Source organism: Fringilla coelebs (genome assembly GCF_963513975.1).
Source record: "Fringilla coelebs genome assembly, chromosome: Z".
NCBI lineage: Eukaryota > Metazoa > Chordata > Aves > Passeriformes > Fringillidae > Fringilla > Fringilla coelebs.
Window position 1 is genome coordinate 57,535,797 of NC_140031.1, and position 19,359 is coordinate 57,555,155.

The window sequence follows — 19,359 nt, forward strand, 5'->3', positions numbered from 1 at the left end:
ACAGAAAACTGAAACTACACTTCAAAAATGTGCGAAAGGTCAGGAGTAGCAAGTTCAAGACCTGTGCTTCCAGAACCAATCTCCACAGAAGGCAGCTAACAAGGCTCTCTTTTCAGCAGTTTCGTTCCAAAGAACTCTATTTTAAAAGTATGATGACAGGAGAGAGACTATGCTCCCATCTTTGCTTCCCCACTAAAATTACTGAAGAGGAATAAGGTAGCAGAATCCCTTCTACCAGCAAATCACAGAAACTCTCTGACCTGGGTTGTTACAGAGCAAACCACAGACTGCTGTTATGCATTATTTATTCTAAGTACTCAGAGGTCTGATCAGAAGAGATAAATGTAATGAATACTTAAGATTTAGAATTTAATACTAATTAAGTCTGCATATATAAACTTTTATTTACATAAGGCATCAAAATTGCCCTTTTTAACAAAAGGGTCATTTTTCTCTTTAACCAGTACTTTGGTGAAAGAAATGTCACATTTAATAAACTAATATTCACTGGTATACTTGTTCTGAACAAGCAGGTATAATCCAATGTACAAGATGAAAACCAACAAAATATCCAAGCATACTGTTGCATTAACTACTCTGTAGAACAAAGAATTAAGGCTTGCTTGCATCACAATGATGATCAATCATGCATCATTTATTCCCACAAAGAATAAAATCCATTTCCAAATGAAGCAGGAATAGCAGTAGTCTTGTATAATCCCCATATTGTTTACATGAAAAACAACCAATTTGGCATCTTAGAAATTAGATTGAAAAGTAGGGAGAAAGAGAGGAAAACAGAAAATGGCCCTTGCTTCAGAATCCTTTATAAGCATTTTCAGTTTTCCCTTGTAGAGACCCTTCAGCTTAAAGAGGAAAACTGGGACTTGTCAAAGTTTGAACAAAAAACATTTTCAGAAAGACTAGAGTTAGGGTTTCATTGATGATGAATATGAAGTATCTAGCAAAAATACATTGTTTGGAATAATGAATTCCACACTGATATCCCCAAGTAAATGGCATATATACATTAGGCTGAGCCTGTTTTAATAGGTCTGATTTATAAAAATGGTAAACCTGTATTATGCTTCCGCCTGATGTAATAGTTCCTGAGTTTTAGATCACTGCTAAGCCACAGCAGACAAAACTCTGAATGATGTAATGAGAAGTTTTGCAAATCACTTTCAGCAATAGCACACATTTTGTTCAGCAACTTTCAATCATCAATAAAAGTCAGTCTTCCAGGACCTTCATTTTTCATCCACCGCCGGTATCTCTTCCATCGGGGATCCATGGCCATCTTCTTCTTTAACTCCTCCTCTTGTTCTCGTTTATACACCTGGTAAGACAGAGAGAAGTTTTTAATAAGGATGAAGAAACAGCTTAACTGAGCCTCAAGTGCGGTCTAAGTTTATTCTTCAATAGTTTGCCAGCTTATTGTTCTTTCAAAAGACTGGAGTGCAGTGCAGAAGCAGATCCTGACCAACACAAAGTGTTGGAGCACCTGCAGCCCAAGAGCCAACTACTTACTGCCCAAGATGCTTTGTGTTTTTGCTGAGAGCAGAACAACCTTCCTGTTAGCTCCAAAACATTTTTTTTGCTAGAAAAGTAGATGCTCAATGAATTCTACAAAATACACACTAAGCAACTGCTCATGTTCTGAAAAGCTACCCTGTGAGTCCCTTTTAGCACACATGCTATTCAATCCAGCTGTTCAGCTCCTCATTTTAGTTGTTCTCCCTTTTCAAAGTCATCATCTAACAGAATACCACAATGGAACTTTTTCTTCCCAAGTAAGGTTCACAAGAAAGTTGAGAATATCTCAAATATCTCTGCATCCAGTATTTACAGTAGCAAAAGATAAACAATTATATTCTGTCAAGAAATATTCCATCACTGCAATGGAATCAACTTTTACCAGCAAAGTCAATCTTAAAAAAAAAAAAAGCAAGCCACAAAAATGCAACGGTATCTGCATTTTTATTCTGGAAGGCAGTTTATGTAGATGCAGCCAGCATAAATCTCAAAACCATCCATGATTTTATAATCTCAGTGTCACATGACTTAATCTGACTCAAAGGCCAATTAAATTTAGAGTTCCACTATGAACGAACAAGATTTAAAAAATATTTTATAGATGGCTACATGAATACACAAACTCAATCCTCAGCGGTCATAAAGGTTTTAAGAACCATTAGGAAACAGTAAAAATATTGTGGAGCCCTGTGTATTGAATTCCTGGTCTTTCCCTTCCTAAAGTAATGGAAAACTGAATATGTAGATAGACATTTCCAGTGATGAAGCTTTTGGGGAGAAACACTACAGCATTATTTTTCAGCCTAGAAAATACATCACTATGTTTCAAGTAAGGATATGGCAGTGGTACACAAAAGCACAGCTAGCACAAGAACAGAATAAAGCATGATTATTCTACATTTCCAGTAATAAGTGGAATGAGCAGGAGTCCAGGTGGCTTCAAAAAAATCCTCTTCTACCACCTTCTACAACTATTGATGAACTCATGACCAAACGGCACAGCAGAGACTAAAAACTTCAATGCATACAAGTGACCAGGTAAAACTTATTAAAGCAATTACCTACAAAGACACCATTTCCTTTTCAGAAAGTTACAAAGTGCAAAGTATATTGAATAAATATTACTATACAGGTGCAGTTGTCATCTATTTGTCAGGGAAAATGAACTTCTGGCCCCCACAGGAGACAAGTGTGAACTAAAAAGACTTCACCTGTGGCAAATACAGTTCTTTCACATTCAGTGACCAAAACATCCTTAGTTAAAAACTGCATGGATGAGAAACCAGGGCCATTTTTCTCTACTACAGGACGTCCATCCAATCTTTTTCCACATTAACATCTGCTTTAACTAGCCGCATTACTCAGTCTTTGGACTTCCAGATGTTTCTTCAAAAGCAGGCAGGGGTAGATTAGTCTACAAACTTGAAGATGAAAATGGTGAAATAGGTGTTAATGTAAGGAAAGGATTAGCTGCCAGGTATGTTTATGTGCTCAGTTAGGATGGGTTTGCTAGAAAACACTCTTATCTTCGCTGTCCTGCCATCATCCCCATCTCTTTCCCAGCATATGCAGAACAGCAGCACCAACTCTTTTTCCCCTTAAGCAGACTAAGTTCATGGTCTCATGTTTTTCTTTAGAAACCTCCCATCTAAATGGCCCACAGATGCACCGCTGTGGAATAACAGAAGGGTTTTGTCAGCCTGCCATGCCACAGCATCCCAAATAATTCGGGACTGCAAATTCCATGGTGTGGCGAATATTCTTTCTCTGCTCTCACTGACTTTTAAAAATTACACAGTGACTATCTAGTATTGACTATTAATTTAATGACTATCCACGGGCAAGAGTAGAAGTTGTGCCTAATGGTGGTTTTTATGCCATTCCTACTTGAATAGGTATACAGCACTGCAAGAACAGTCTATGACTCACCACAGGCCAAAGAACTATGAAAGGACAGATGGGAAAAAGAAACCAAATCAATAACAAACAAATAATCAAAACAGTCTGAGCTAGGAATTAACAGCTTAAAAGACTGATGAAATGGGAGTTTTGGACAATCTGGGTAATTCTTATTAAAAATTATTAGTGCTTGGAGAACAGATAATAGTCTTCAACCTACCATAATAGCACACTGTTATTACTGCTCTGGGACTGCTGGATAACCAACATTAGTTTTTTTCACCAAAAAAACTACTGATAAATAACATAGAGAAGAGATCTTCAGTTTCCCTGAAGCTGCTGGATACCTTAAAGAGTAATTAACAAAAAAGATAAAGGTACGTAGAAGTACCTGGAACCAGTGGATGAACTGATAATAAGGAACACAGTGGTGTTTTTGCATGTAACAAGAAGCAGCAGCATGTGCCGAAAGAAAAAGTTCAAGGAAAGGACACCTGAAAAATTGAAGCACTCAGTCAATAGACTCTCATCACACTCACTCATCACAGACTCCTTCAGACAAGCCTCTAGAATCATAAAAGAACTTCCAGCAGGACTTAGATGCATGCAAATTAGCTCTAGGAAAAGTGATGTTTATGTATAAGCTAGAAAGTATATTGTAATGAATATGTATGATCATGATGGTATAAATACCCCACTGTAAAGTTTCACGACACACATTTGATTAGAGGACATATGCTTGGGGTGTGTCCAGAGCTGTAATAAAGAATGCCTGCTTTCTAATACTTCAAGTTGTGTTAGAAAGCTTATTTCCTAGCCAATTTCAGTATTGCTACCCACCTCATAGTTTTCTCGTATCCAAAGCTGCCGTTCAAGAAAGGTCTCTTTCTGATGATCTTCCAGGCTGTCAAACTGCGACTGAGACATTTTCATGTACCTTCGTATGATGTACAACTTCTCTTCCACACCATACTCTTGCCCTTTAATAGTGAAACAATAAATCCACCAACAGTACCAAACGATGTACTTGCACCAGTAAAAAGGAGCAAGAAGGATCTGAAATAGGAGGATATCATATATTTTGGGCTTCTGATAACCACCCTTTATATCTATTTTATTTTTAATAATGTCTTTGATAATTTCTTCCTCCTCTTCACGAATTTCTTCTTTAGACCGCCTGTTCTTGCCTTTTTCTTTAGTCTTGTTGAGTAAACCTTGTTGCCTGGCAATCTCAGTAGCTTGTATACGGTATTTTGGCACAGATGCTAAGTAGTTGATAGCTTCATTGTAACTACTCCACCAGCTGAAGAACTGTAATTTAAGAATAGTAAAAGTAAAAACCATGTTTTAATACAGACACATTCCCATCTGGTGGTTTGCCAGGAAGAAGTAATGCTGTAACACACTTTTAACCACAGTTACACTACAGTGAGGGTAAAAAGTGAAGCTAACAGTACTTCTGTGGCATCACAGAAGTTATCCCCCCAGACTCAGTGAAGCACCTGGAAAATGGATGTATACAAGTGTATCTCAAAGCAATTCATGATGACAAGGAAGGCCAAGCAGACACTGTTCTGAACAGTTTTGTTCCTGAGCAGATGGCAATCCCCTGCAAGTTAATACCAGGCTGTGCCAGCCATTCTCAGAAGTCCCTCTTATAAATATAGGACCTAGTATACGAATATTTAAGTATAAAATTGTTACCCATTTAAAACAGTTCACTGAACATCGACTAAGTATGTGACAATCTCATTAGTCTGGCAGTGTCCACTTTACAAGACTCAACATACTCTCTGATCTCAAGCTGCCCTCTGGATTTCAAGGAAGTGGGGGAAAAAAAGCCCCAGACAACAAACCGGAAATTTACTGCCTGGATGAACACAGAATCATAGAACATCCTGAATTGGAAGAGACCCACAAGGATCATCAAATCCAACTCCTAGCCCTGTACAGCACAACCCTGACAATGCTTCCTTCTGAAGACAGAAGAAACACAAAGAGTAGCTGAGAGGTGATTCACGTCTAGCATCTTGTAAATGACCTGAGATGAGGCATGGAAAACATGGAAGAAACTACACAGGCAAAGTTAGCAGCTCACTTTCATTCTTGGGACATCCTAGCATATTTCACTGATGCAACTTTTTTAACCATGACGCATCTCCCACCGTTTACCAAGACCAAGCACAGACATAAACTCATTATTACAACCTTAGCAAAGGCCAAGGAGCAGAAACAACTGAAAGCAAGATGGGCAAACCAGTTTACACAGATGCTTACACTGAATTTAGAAGCATTTTGCAGTTGGGACTCCAGGAAAGTGAGTGTCTGCACTTACAGACAAAATAAGAAATAAGATGTGAAATGAAACATTGCCACTACTAAATCTGAAGATAAATTAGATATTTGGCTGAATATGCCATCATAATTTATTATTGCAAGTTCTCAAATTCTGATCAACATACTTTTTACTCTAACTTCCAATAAACATTCCCCCACTAAACATTGAGCTACCTGCACCACAGCATAAGCTGTATCTTCATTTCTTACACGTCTTGGGTATTTTTAATGATGTTTTGAACCAGTGATTTAAAAGATTCTAAAAAGAAGTTGTGCACTTTTGTCCTCTTGTCAGCAACAGCACAAGCTTTTTCATCTACAGGGGCTTTTCCTGGCCTTGGATCTACCACCTTCAGAGTAAACTTTCCTGAACTGAATTTGATTCTCTCTTGACTTCATCAATGCGGTGTTTAAAATACACCACACAATGCGAGATTCATGCAAGTTTAGTAAACTCCTGATCTTCAGTTCTACCATCTGAATTGAGTCTTGAATTCAGTTTGCTAGTCTGTTTTGCTTTTTTTTTATTTACTTATGCATCTTGACAAACTGACGTTATTTGGGGCACTATCCTGCATGAGCTACTCTGAGCCTGACAGGAAGAACTGAGTAAATTCTTCAGAAAAGATGGACCTTGTCTCAACAAAATTAAATCTCTAATTTCTACCTTTGTTCAAGGTACCAAGGGCAGTCAAAAATCTGCTAAGTACCTCCTGACTTCAGGATTTTTATGGACACCACACAGACCTGAACCATAGCACAGAGGAACCGGGCTCCTCACTGACACTTTTTATTAAATGGCACGTTATGAGAGCTGCCGCTACTTCTCTTCTTGTTCAGAAACTCACAGAGCAGTATGATGTAAATGTGAAATTTTACCTGAAACACGGAGATGGCACACACTGTAACTAGGATCACTATTGTGACATCTACTTTAGGTGCCAGTCTCCTGCGGTAGTAGTGGTAGTAATGCCTGTAATACTCCTCAGGATGATCCAGCATGTAGTCATAATCTTTACGTGTCTCTTCATCCTGCAGGATGACATGAAAAACTCATTCAGGTTTAAATTCCGGCTTTCACTTGCTCTATTGTACATGTGTTTTACATCTCATTAAGGACCATGCTTCTGTAAAATTGGCGGCAGCCTGAGGGAGTATGAAACATAGAGGAAATTTGTCGTTTTCTCATATTCTCTATTAATTTGTTATCACACTTATCTGCCCATGCACATATGATATGTTTAGTCATAAAATGAATAAGCAGGCACTGTGCAAATGCATTTAAAAGTAGAAAACAGACAAGCAACTAAAGTCCACACAGTAAGCTGTTTAACTTCAGAATGGGAAGTTCAGCTGGACTGGAGTTAATAAGTATTGCTCGGGAAAAGATTTTCAGACGAAGAACCTATTAGGAAATTGTTTTACAAAACTTAAAAGAATTAGTTTACAGGGCTATGGAATCTATCCAATGGAAGGCCAATTCACAACCTCACTACTGTTCTCATGTTTTCTGAGTTTTTCATCATTTTCCTCCAAAAGCAGTAATTGCAGGATGGGAAATATAATTTTGCCAGGCTCAAGTGAATTCCTTTCAAACTCCATCCCCCTCTTCCCCCCCCCGCAAAAAAAAAAAAAGTTCCCTTTTCTAATCCCTTGAAGCCTTAAAACACTTACACGTCTCCTTCTTCCATTCCTGGGTTCCATCTTTGCCAAGTCACACATGCTTTGCCCTGAGAAGCCTTCCCTTACAGATCCCATATGCTACTCGAGTCACTGCTACTTTTAAAGGTATACCTCCAAGATAAAGCCTCGTCGGTTCGTTACAAATAAAATAGATAAATAAATCAATTTGAAAATAACAGACACAGAAGGATCTTCAAGAGCACTTCATCCTCCTTCCCGCACTCTCGAGCTAGCTACGGAAGGAGGATTTTTCGGGGTGTTTCTCCTCCCCTCCCTGACTGCTTACCGGAGCGGCTCCGGCCGCGGCGGCGGTCCCGCTCTCTCACCTTGAGGGTCTCGTAGGCGGCGGCGATGAGCAGGAACTTCTCGTGCGCCGCCTGCGCCCCGCTGCCCTCGCCGCCCGCGGGCTCCCCGCGGTAGCGGTCGGGGTGGTACTGCCGCGCGAGCTGCCGGTAGGCGCGGGCAATCTCCGCCTTGCTGGCCTGTCGGCTGACGCCCAGCACCTCGTAGCAGACTCGGCGGCCGCAGTAGAGGCGGTCGGTGAGGCCCCGTGCCGGGCGCGGCAGCAGCGCCGCGCACAGGCACAGGCACAGCGCCCACCGTCCGCCCGGACACCACCGCGCCGCCGCCGCCGCCGCCGCCATTGCTCCGCCGCCGCCGGGGCCGGGCCGCACTCCGCGCCGTGCGCGCGGCCGGCGGCGGGGCCGGCGCGGGAGGGCGGGGGCGCGACAGGGGGCGGGTCGCGACAGAGGCCGCGCTCGGGGGTGGCGGGGAGAGGCAGCGCGGCCTGCTCGAGGCGCCGAGCGCTAAGACCGGTCCTTTGTCCCCGATTTCTCACAGGCTGCTGCCGGCCCGTTCTTCCAGCCGGCGGTGTGCCCTTGCGTTGCACCCACGCCAGCGGAATCCTGGGATGCATTCGGAAGAGCACTGCCGGCAGGTCAATGAGGTGATCCTGCCCCCTGTACTCAGCCCTGGTGAGGCCATATCTGATCTGCTGTGTTCAACTCTGAGCTCCGCAGCTCAAGAAAGACACGGAGATACTGGAAGGGGTCAAGAGGGGGCCAGAAAGGTGATTTGTGGTCTGAAGCATCTCCATCATGAGGAGAGTGCAGGAGCTGGGCCTGTTCAGTGTGGAGAAGAGACGACTGAGAGGGGATTTCATTAACACATATAAATATCTCAAAGGCAGATGCCAGGAGGGTGGTGCCAAACTTTTTAGTGGTTCTCACCGATAGTATGAGGAGCAAAGGCCATAACACACGAAGTTTCACCTCAACAAAAGGAGGAACATTGAGAGTGACAGAGCACTGGGACAGGCTGCTCAGGGAAGTCACAGAGTCTCCCTGTCTGGGGGTATTCAAAGCCTACTTGAACACTTTCCTGTACCATGTGATTTTGGCTTGGCGGGGGGATTGGAGTGGGTGATCTTCCAGGAGAGAAACTTTTGAAGTACTGCCTGTGCCTGGTTTAGGCTTGCTCCTGGCAGAGCTCAGGGTCTGACCACCTGTCATGGAGGGTCCAACAAAATTTAACTGGCTCCACGTTGGGAACTGTCTGGTGCACCACCTCTATGGCACGGAATCATGGAGAACACTCCTCCTGCTGCTGCTGCCCAAAGGCACAATTGATGGTAACCTCATCTATGTCTAGAAGTATCCTAAGTGAGGGTGACAAGGTTCCACCTGGACATGAAGAAGAATTTCTTTACTGGGCGGGTGACTGCACACTGGAACGATTGCCCAAAGAGGTTGCGGAGTCTCCCTCACGTGAGAGATTCAAGAACTGTCTGGATGCAATCCTGTGCCATGTCCTCTAGTGTAGCCCTGCTTGAGCAGAGAGTTGGACCAAATATCCTTCCAGCCTGACTGATTCTGTGATTCTGAGTGATTCTGTATGCACAGCTCCCTGAAATGGTGGGTTTGACACCAGGTCTGCCACCTGTGATGTCCCATACCTGAAGACTTCTCCTGGACAGGAGGATTACATCTCTGCTCTGGTGTAACCAGCAGGAACATCACCTCAGTGTTTCACCTTTTTTTCCCATAGGAAAGCATATGGGCTTGATGCTGCAAATATTCACAAAAATGCTCAGCTCATCAGAGATCATGTGCTGTTCTTAAAGCTAGAAATGAGTGTGCCTCCCATGTGGCTTGTCTCCTACTCTGCCTGTCTCCTTTCTGTGATAATAAATGCTTATAATTTCCATCAGTTGTAGATGGGTCCCAAATCTACTTCCTCAAAAAAAAAAAAAAAAAAAAAGGCCATCTCTTTGCCGCTCATTACTCGTTAGAGCCCAGCATCTCAGCACTGGAGGCTGTGAGTCAACAGCTCAGCCAGACCATGACCTTAAAAAGTTGTGGTGCATTGACCTGGGCTGGGTGGCTAGTGCCCACCAAGCTGCTCTATCACTTCCCCTTCTCAGCTGGATGGGAGAGAGAGAGAATAAGATGGAAAACGACTTGTTGGTTGAGATCAGGCAGTTTACTGAAGCAAAAGTGAAAATTTATGCACACATAAGCAAAGAGGAAGAAAATAATTTTATTCTTCCCATTCATAAGCCATATCTGGCCATTTCCTGGGGAGTGGGACTTCAGGATTGTGGAGATTGCTTTGGAATGCAAACACTGTAAAAAATGCCCCCTGTTCCTCCTTTCTTCTTCAGCTTTTATCTCTGAGCTGACATCATATGCTATGGGGTATGGCTTTGGGCAGTTTGGGTCAGCTGGCTTGGTTGTGTCCCCTCCCAGGATCTTGTCCACCCCCAGCCCCCTTGACGGAGGGAGGAATGTTGGAGAGACAGCGCTGATGCTGTGCCAGTGCTGCTCAGCAATAGCCAAAACACCGGTGTGTTATCAGCACCTTTCCAACTATTGATGCAAAGTGCAGCAAGGTGAGGGCTGCTGTGGGGGAAATGAACTCCAGCTCAGCCAGAAACATTGCACAGATATAGCAAAAAATGGTGCACGAAAGCCTTTGTCACCTTTTTTTTCCCGACTCGAGAAACAAGCTAGTCCTCTGACACCTGTCGCTAGAACTCACGTCTGCCTCGGGACTGGCCCTGGAGCTTTCGGGAGAAGTCACCAGCTGCCCCCGTTCCGCGTGCAGGAAGCAGGAAGGGAGGTGGGAGCGGGCGCCACGTCCGCTGCCAGAAGTGCCCCAGCGACGCCTAGGCTGGGGCATGTTGCCAAGGCGCTCCTCACAGAGATCACACATGGCATGGCAGAGTATGGGAGAAAGACGCGGTGTGGTGGCCTCTCTGAGTAACCCCACAACGGCAGGGGGGGAGGTCTACGGAGCTGCTTTATCCTTTCGGGAAATAGCTTTGGAATAGCGGCTCGGCAGCGCCGGCGGGGGGGTGGGGCCTTGCCACTCAGTGGGCGGGGCCTTTCCCGGCTGTGGGCGGGGCTATCCGCCCTCCTCCTGCTAGTGCACTCACGGCCGCGCGGGGGCGCTCTACGCCCTCCCGTCCCGTCCCATCCCTGCGCCGCCGTGCCGAGCGCGGAGCCGGCGCGGCCGCCATGGAGGTCAGCGCGGACTCCGGTCAGTGCTGCCCCCGTAAACCTCCTCCTCGGGGCCCGCCGGGCGGGGCGGTGGCGGCGGGGCCGGGCCGTGTACGCGACGGGGGCGGGCGGTGGGGACGGCAGCTCTCTCTAAATATAAACTGGCGGTGACAGAAGAGCAGGAGCTTGCCACTGTCGAGGGGAGCCACTGGGAGCAGGAGGAGGAGGGGGTGGAAGAGGTGGAGAGGGAGGAGGGGGAGGAGGAGGAGAAGAAGAGACGCGGCCGCCGGCCCGGTGCCGGTGCCGGAGAGGGGTGGGAGGCGCGGGGCGTCTCTCGCCGCCTCCCTTCCCTCCCCAGCCGGCAACATGGCCGCGGCCGCCCAGGACGAGCTCAGTAAGTGCTCGCGGCGCAGGGACGTGCAGCGGGGGCTGGCGGGCAGGTGGGCGGGCGGGCGAGCGACCCGGGGTTTCCCGGCAGCGGGTCTCCTCTGCGGTGGGGCTCGGCCCCCGGCTCGGCCGGGCGGTGACGGTAGCGGAGCCGGACTAGCCGTGGGAGGCCATCTCGGGAAGCGGAAACCGGGAGCAGCGGCACCTCCCGCATCTCCGGCCCCTCCGGGGACACGCCGGCTGCGTGACCTTGCGGGGAGGTAGCGGCGGGTCCTGGCAGGAACGGAGCTAGGGGTTGCTGGGACCACCGGCTCCGGAGGAGCGGCCTCCGCCCACCGCTCCTGTACGGGCACTAGCGGCAGCGCCTCTGCTCGTCGGTGCTCTCGCCCTGCCTTGTGCGAGTGCCGTGTTTGAGCCACAGCAGCGGTGTGAACACAACACCGGCTGACACGTCCAGGGGCGCGTTCACCCGGCCCCCTGAGGCGCTGTGCCGGGCGGTGGGTACGAGAGCGCATCGCGGCCGCCCCTGCGGCGCTCGGCACATGACCGGAGGTGCCGCTGCCGCCGAGATTTCGAGACAGCGGAGCTCGGCCCTGCCTTCTTGTCACCTCCAAAACCCTTTCTCAGAGACTCTGGGAAAGCAACCCATCAGCTGCTCTTTGGAGAAGCTTATGGAACTTCAAAAAAAGCGGTTTTTCTTCCCTTGCTTTTCCTGGCCTGGCATCAAGATGGTTCTTATCTGTGAAGAGTTAATAGCTAGATAGCATATGACTCAGCCAAATGAGAGGGCCTTTGGTTGCCCTGAAATAGTACTTGGCAGTCGTCAGAGAGAAAGGGCAGAAGAAATGCTTTGAGCATATTTGAGCACTATTGGCCTTCAATACTAAAGAATTTCTCTGTGCTGTTTCTTCATTTGTTGTTTATTTTTTTCGTTGTTGCTGCTGGTTTTTTGATTTTTTTTTTTTAAATCGCGATCTTCTGTGTAGACAACATCCTAATTCTGCTGTTTGTTAGATGTTACTGGAACTAGGCTGAGTGATATGATAATGGTGGCAATGTCCCTTATGTAGCCAGGGTCCCATGGTGGAGTAGAGAAGAATCTTGATCCTGTACTGATCCTAGAACTGAAGGACCCAAATGCCAAGATATTTTTTCCAGTGACACCTGGAATAAATTGATGTAAGGACAATGAAAGTTCTTACTGCTGCTGTCATCGAAGAAATTCTGTTGTTAGATTTACAATGCTGTCGTGATTCCCCTTGGTTTAACCAGTCAGCGTGAGATCTCTTTCTTGTGACTCCTTGGTTTATATCTGTGTAGGCTCCCAGTCTGATCCTGCAAAAAATTAGTCCTCAGCCATGTGCCTCTTGCTACACAGCCTTTTCTCTTAAGCTGGGCTAAAAAGACAAATATCCCTAGACTGAGATTCATATTAATAATTATGTAATTATTAATTCATATTAATAATTATGTTATTCAGGTTGTTTGACCATGACACCCTTCAAAACTGAGAGAGTTTTACTGGTTTGCTTAGAAAACTTTTCTTTGGGTGGGAGGAAGAATCTTTTCTTGGAAATTTGTTTTTGTTTAGTTTGGGTTTTTTGCAGTATTTCTCTTGTCGCTGAATAGAAAGTACTCTTAAATAATCTTAGTAATCTTAAATAAAAAATTAATTAAAGCTAATGGAAAAAAGAGTGACTTCATGTAGAGAAAGAGAGGGAAACTAAACCTCCATGCGGGCTTGCTGTCTTTTGGTACATTCAGATAGTTAAATTTCAGCATATTTGGAAAGAAATAATTTCTTTTATGGAATGATGATTACTGTGAATTAACAAAAATAATTACCGTTACTTTTAGATTGGAAAATCATGTTCTTGCTTTATATTCACATGGCTGTAGGAGGCTTTCATCTTTAGCCCCTATCAAACATGGAAACTCTGTGTAAATGCTGTGTAAAGGATAATTCCCATTTTAGAAGACAGGTTGTTTGAGGGCAGCATAAGATATGGCAGTTTAAAAACTAATGCAAAATCAGTAAATTGACCCTAAAGCCACAAAAGTTCAGATGCAACAAAGGCAAGTTAATCTTCAGTAATTGGTAGTGCCTTGGTAGTCACCCATTAAAATGTAGAACTTCTGCCTGGAATATTGCAAATTGCAACATGGGTTCTCGTGTACTATGCAAGCTTTTACGTAAGCTTTTCTATAAAATGAAAGAATAGAATGGGGAAAAAAACATAATGTATTCCTTCTCCAACAGGTCTTCCTAGCCTTTTTCAGTCAAATCTTGTAAAACAACCCTGGTGGTTGGCCTGTTCATACAAGTGCTCCCTTAAGTTTTTTGGTTGTAGGCACACAAGGGGTTACTGGTAGAGACAAGAATAGCACCAGCAAATCCTGACTCACTCTTTGCTGCTATAATCATACTAGTTATATTTTCTCCAAGAGTCTAATAACATTTGAACAAGAATTTGACTCCTATTTTAGTAGTTGCGCAGCAGATGAAAACTTAATTCTGTGTGTGGAATAATGAAGAATTGCTTAGTTCTAGAGAGACAAAAGGGTGTGTTAGAGCTTTTGCTTTAGTAGGAACCTGCCTCTAAAACTACCCCTGCCATCCAAGAGGTGAAATTGAAATGCTTTTGCATCCAGAACTCTTTATTTGATGTAGGGCCACCTGGAGAAAATGTGGGGGGTTGCTTGTGCATGTAATGCTTCTACAGTGTTCAGGTAATAGAGGAGAGTCTCAGGGATTTTTATCTGATTTACTGAAACCATTGTAGAAATTATCTATTTTGTAGCAGTTCCACCAATCTGTCAAACTGATAGTTCTCAGGACAGTGAAGATAAATTCTGACTTCATACACAGACCTGCTCTGTTTTGCAGACGACTCAGACACTCTTTTTAGTTCTTTAGATGTTTTGTGGTTAACAGTCAAACTGTGAAGTACGGCTAGTTTGACATGTCCTAGCCCCAGCAGTTTCTTAAGTCAGTTTTCATAAAAGGAAGGGTGTGTGTTTTACTTGATACTCTGCTACACAAATGTGCATTGCTGAGGGGTCTGTGTGGAATAACTGTTGTGCTGTACATAATATCTATAAATGCCAGAGGAAACTGATTTGAAATGGAACTGTGCTTGGCTGAACTGAGAGATTTCTGTGATAAAAATACAGATATACAGTGGCATAGCCAGGCTTTTTTTTTTTTTTTTTTTTTTTTTGTAATTAAAATAATGAGGGTAAACTCTTTGAATTCTTTGCTGTATTGAGGTAGCTATTTCACTGTTTATCCATATTTTTATCCTTTTCCCCTCCTTGTGTTTCTCTCACTTATCTTTGACGAGCTCCACGTCAGTATTTATCAAATGGAAGGAAAGGGCATGTTTTTCCTGTGAGCAGACTGTGGGGTTTTACTGTTACCTTGGGTGACCACTTGGTCACTTCTGAACAAAAAATAATGCTGACCCTATTATGGATGGTATTGCAGGATTTGGAAATTAGTGTCTTATTGTCAGTGTAGTTTTTTTGTAGAATTTGTATGCATTATCTGTGTTTTGAAAGCGATTCCTTTCTTTTTTGTCTTTGCAAGGTTGTGAAGTGCTGAAACCTGTATTCCTCCTTGTAGTCTTAAATGGGGATTAGAAAGAACCAGAAATGAAACATGTATTTTCTCGCAGATAGGTAGCTACATTGCCATGGTAACTTGGGAATTGCAGATTCCAAATACACCATGTCAGTTTACACAAATTGGACACTGATGTTGAAAATAGAGATACAAAGATATATCTTGTTTTTCTGCCCCTTTGTTTCTTTAGAGTACAATGAAAGGAAATGTCTTCTTCATTTGCAATTACTTTTGTTCAGTTTTCCATATTTATCTTTACCTTCTTGTAAATACCTTTATTCCCTCAAGAAAGTGCCACAAAATTGGCGTTTTTTGTGAAAATACTACACAGCAGCAAGAAAAGAAGTGATTGTGCCAAAATATGTGAATAACTGTTTCAAATTCTGCATGGACTTAGTTGTATGTATTTTAAAAGTAAATCTACTTACCATTTTTTTTACTCAAGTACCTTATTCTTTGTTGTGTTGTGTTTTTTAATCCATAGTAAAATACTAAGTGTCATAGCTGTGGCACACATATGATGTTTCTAAGATTGGTCTCCAGCTGCTAAGGCTTTTTCCAAACAGTTTTTGTCATTTCTGCGCCCCCCAATGCTCCTTGGTATGTAGTAAAGCAAGTTAGACATCTTGCTTTACTTATTTCTACTATCAGATAAGCTCCTAAAATTGCAATTGTGCAGTTTTTCAGTTGGTAGTAGGGGCTGTAAAATCAGATAGAGAAGATTTTAGCTTTGTACTTAAAAACTTCGGAAATGCATGATGTGGGGAATTGAGACCAATTGCGAGCAAACTGTCTTGTTTAATGTCTGGTGCACAGTGGTGTGTTTGCTGGCTGTGAAGGAAGGCACTTTCCTCATGCCAGCCAGGAGGTCTGCAGCACACTTGAAGTCAGGACACAGCATCTGAGATGCAGATACTTCATCTACAGTTACTTTCCTGGGCCATTGCGCGTAGTGCTTTAAATCACCAGTGTTTATGCTTTCCTGTAATGAATGCTGTCAGCTTGAGAAATGGTCTTAATTGTTAGTAGAATAAAAACCATGGCGGAAATGTTTGATGTACAATACTTGGGAGGTTTTATAGCTCTTTGTTTTCCTGTCTCACTGCTATGGATACAGCCTGCATCAGCAGCATGAGAGAGTACTCTGAGAAACTCCTGGCCAGTTTCTTAATGACATCCAGGTGACCAGTATCCTTGAATTGGCTGAAGAGACTTGTTATAATTATGGTTAAAGAAGAATATCTGCTGACGGTATTAGGGCTTAACTGACTTTGCAGCAGAGGTATGAGAAAAGTAATAAACTTATCTCACAGACAGCATTAAGAAGGGGGTAGCTTTTTTCCCCCTGAGTTCTATTATTATTGCTCTTGATATTATTTCCACCATTCTGGTTGTTGCTTGAAAAGAGGTTGTTGGAGGAAGCTGGAAATGGGGCAGATGCTTGCAATTCGGTGCATTGCTACATTTCCTGAGAGCACGTGCAAAATGCGCTCTGTCAGTTTCTCTGCCTTTGAGAAGGTCTCTGCGTAGTCCAGTGACTACCAACAAACAAATGGCTTTAGAAGTAACTTTGGTTGTGTTTCTTACACTTGTTTTTGATCTGTTGCAGTGTTAAAGAACATGTTGAGAAAGTTCCTCAGTCGACTTGCTTGAGAACTCTCCTGGAGTTCTAGCTCCAAGGGGAATTAATTGTTAGAATACTTTTCGCTGCTGGATGTGACTTCTGTAGTCCCTTACTGCCTGTGTGGTAGTGAGACAACAAGGAGGTTCTTGAATGGGGGCTCATTGGGATGGGAGGGATAGGAGGGGTGGGGGAAGGATGACGCAAGAAGGAAGGTGAAAAGAAATCAAATGTCATGATTTTTTAAAAAATTGAAACATGAGATAAATTATGTTATAGAGACATTGACTAGCTGACAACCTGAGTGGTCTGTGAAATCTGTCTGAAATGAGATTGACTCATATCTTCAGTTTTATTGTATAGACACTGCAGAGTTTTGGCAGTAGTTTCCTTGACAGTAAAATTTCATTGTCCCCTGTCTGTTCAGTTGCCTGTCATATTTGCTCAGCAGAAAATGAAATTTTGGAAGTGGTATGTTTATGTTTAATCTGCATCTGGCAGAGGAGGAATAATGTTACGAATGCAGAGATAGCACAGGTTTTAAAAATAGGACAGTAAAGGCTTCTGAAGCCATATCATCATAGGTTTGCTAGTTAGAGCTGTATTTGCATTTCAACATCGCTTTTATTCACTTCGGTTCTAACCATATCCATTCACCTCATCTTTACTGCTGTCCTGTACCAGTGCTTTTTTTTCTCTTTTTTTTTTTTTTTTTCCTGTAGTCCTTTACAATCAGCTTGATGATCCTCCTCTGCTGAAGGAGGCCTCTCCTTGGTCTCCCTCTAATCTCAGCTTGCTATAAGTTGCTTTACATTAGTCTTTGGGGAAATTATTTCCTCTTTGTAAGATGTCTTAAGACCTTTAGCCCTTCAAAAGCATTGGGTCTCCTTGCTGCCTGTGGGTCTGGACGTCATTGCTGCAGGATGAAAAACATGCTCCTGGTCCTGTGCACAAGAACTCTTCTTGGTCCAGCTGTTGGGAATGCTGCTCTTGTTGGGGAGGCTTTGCTTTGCTTTTGGTGTAGCTGTTGGGACAGCTGCATGCTGGCACTTCAAATAAGGACTTTTAACCTTGTTTTTATAAAAACAAATGATCGTTAGCCTTTGTGCTTGAGCTATTGACAGAAAATTTTTGCTGTCATCTATTTTTGTGAAATGATTTTTTGTTCGTTCCTTTCTGGATTTGGGGAGAAGATTAGCTGGCCAGAGGAAGGTAAGTTGAAACACTCCAGCCGCTTTGTAGAGTGATAGTAGGATCACAACAGTATGTCCTACATTTGATGCTTGTGCCCTTACTCCTATTGATGATAGTGCTGTCTTTTTGAAAACAGATCAGCTACTTTTAACAAACAACTGCCTCAGCCAACGTTTGTTCAGATTTTCTAGGAGACCTAAGTGCCCCAGTGGACAGGTGCTGGACAGGTTAGCATGTGTCAAGATGTTGTATGAATACTCCTGTAACCCTAACGTGTGCATATCAAATTTACCATGGAGCAGTTGTCTTGAGCTTCAAAAAACCTGATTTTTCACTCTAGATTGTTTCTTGTGTTTTCAGGTGTGTGGACTGTACATGCAAAGGCAGCATTAATTGTTTTTGTCTTTGCTAGGAGAGGTCTCCCTGTACTTGTCAAGGCTAGTACTAGAAGCCATCAGGCTGGTTTCTGCCATGAATTGTTTTCTCAGTGTTAAAAATCTGTGATGAGTGCTTTTGAGATATAAGTACTCTAATTACATTGTGCAGAGTTTTTTTTAAGACCGTTAGGGGATGTTCAGAAAAAGTTTTCTTGATACAGAAATTTTGAGTTTCAATCAGTTTCTCTTTTTCTTTTTTCTTTCTTTAATTAATTGCAGATCAGCTGGAGCGTGTGTTCTTACGTCTTGGCCATGCAGAAACAGATGAGCAGTTACAGAACATTATTTCCAAATTCCTACCCCCTGTTCTCCTCAAGCTGTCCAGCACACAGGAAGGAGTTCGCAAAAAGGTAAAGGGTCAATTTACCATAAAGAGACATTGTCCTGATCGGGGAGAAGGAAATCCCTGTGATGTACCATGATTTGCTATGCTTGGATGTTCTCTGTTGAGAAAATGACTCTGAGGAAAATTTATCATTACCATAATAGAGAATTGGTTCATTACACCTGTTAGAGCTTAAACAAAACAGTCAGTGCTTGTGTCAGCACGGGTTTTGCTGATGTGTGAAGGCTGTATTTGTTTCCACTTGAGGCCAGCTAGCTCTGAGTTAGCTTGGGATCAAGGCTTGCTGCCATAGGGATGGTTGCCTTGGCTTCCAGGGCAGTTGTGCTTTCACCTGACTTAGGCCACATGTGAAGCAAGCCTTCTTCTGTGCACAAAATACCATGAAGCCATACTCATTGATGTCATTCACTTGACTGATAACTGGAATAAGAGCAAGAACCAAGTAATTTTGAAGATAGACTGTCCTACCTACCTGAAAAAAATCAGTTCTGTGGTACATAAGACAGCTTTATGACAAAATTTATTCAGGTACCTTAGTATGTACCAAAACTGTTCGGTTTTTGCCTGTAACCAGGCATAAGGAGCAAGGACCAAGCAGTTTTAGAGGTGGAATTTAATATATAACTGGGGAATTCAGGTTCCTGCATTAGGTTTTAGGTCTGGTAATAGGAGTGGACTGGAATGTTTTAGAGCAGAGTGCAGATGAAGTGTTGGGGGTTGGTGGTGGAAAAGAAGCTTTCAATAAGTCCCTCTGTCTCATAGAAATAGGGAAATGGTCATACTGTCATTGCATT

The 19,359-nt window shown here is 43.5% G+C and overlaps 2 protein-coding genes across 3 annotated transcripts in view; one reads left to right on the forward strand and one right to left on the reverse strand.

Moving 5' to 3' along the window:
* Positions 1 to 422: 422 nt before the first annotated feature.
* Positions 423 to 8,156, reverse strand: DNAJC25 (DnaJ heat shock protein family (Hsp40) member C25). The gene is made up of 4 exons (XM_084225854.1): positions 7,782 to 8,156; positions 6,652 to 6,804; positions 4,276 to 4,746; positions 423 to 1,339 (listed from the first exon to the last, which is right to left on the reverse strand). Exons 1-4 carry the CDS (start codon positions 8,097 to 8,099, stop codon positions 1,217 to 1,219), a joined length of 1,065 nt encoding a protein of 354 aa, XP_084081980.1. The 5' UTR covers positions 8,100 to 8,156; the 3' UTR covers positions 423 to 1,216.
* Positions 8,157 to 10,892: 2,736 nt separating this feature from the next.
* The window catches only part of ECPAS (Ecm29 proteasome adaptor and scaffold), a 56,865-nt gene continuing 48,398 nt past the window's right edge, over positions 10,893 to 19,359 (forward strand). The window contains exons 1-2 of one of the 2 annotated variants that reach the window (XM_084225947.1): positions 10,893 to 10,995; positions 18,439 to 18,569. In XM_084225947.1, the coding sequence (XP_084082073.1) occupies positions 10,974 to 10,995; positions 18,439 to 18,569 (153 nt within the window). In that variant the 5' untranslated portion in view covers positions 10,893 to 10,973. Of the gene's footprint in view, positions 10,996 to 11,252; positions 11,350 to 18,438; positions 18,570 to 19,359 lie in introns of those variants that run through there. The other variant, XM_084225946.1, reaches the window with a different exon arrangement.

Coding starts and splice junctions, on each gene's coding strand:
- DNAJC25 (XM_084225854.1), bottom strand. CDS start 8,099: ATGGCGGCGGCGGCGGCGGCGGCGCGGTGGTGTCCGGGCGGACGGTGG. Junction 6,805..7,781: donor CCGCCTACGAGACCCTCAAG/GTGAGAGAGCGG, acceptor GTCATCCTGCAG/GATGAAGAGACACGTAAAGA. Junction 4,747..6,651: donor GTGCCATCTCCGTGTTTCAG/GTAAAATTTCAC, acceptor CTTAAATTACAG/TTCTTCAGCTGGTGGAGTAG.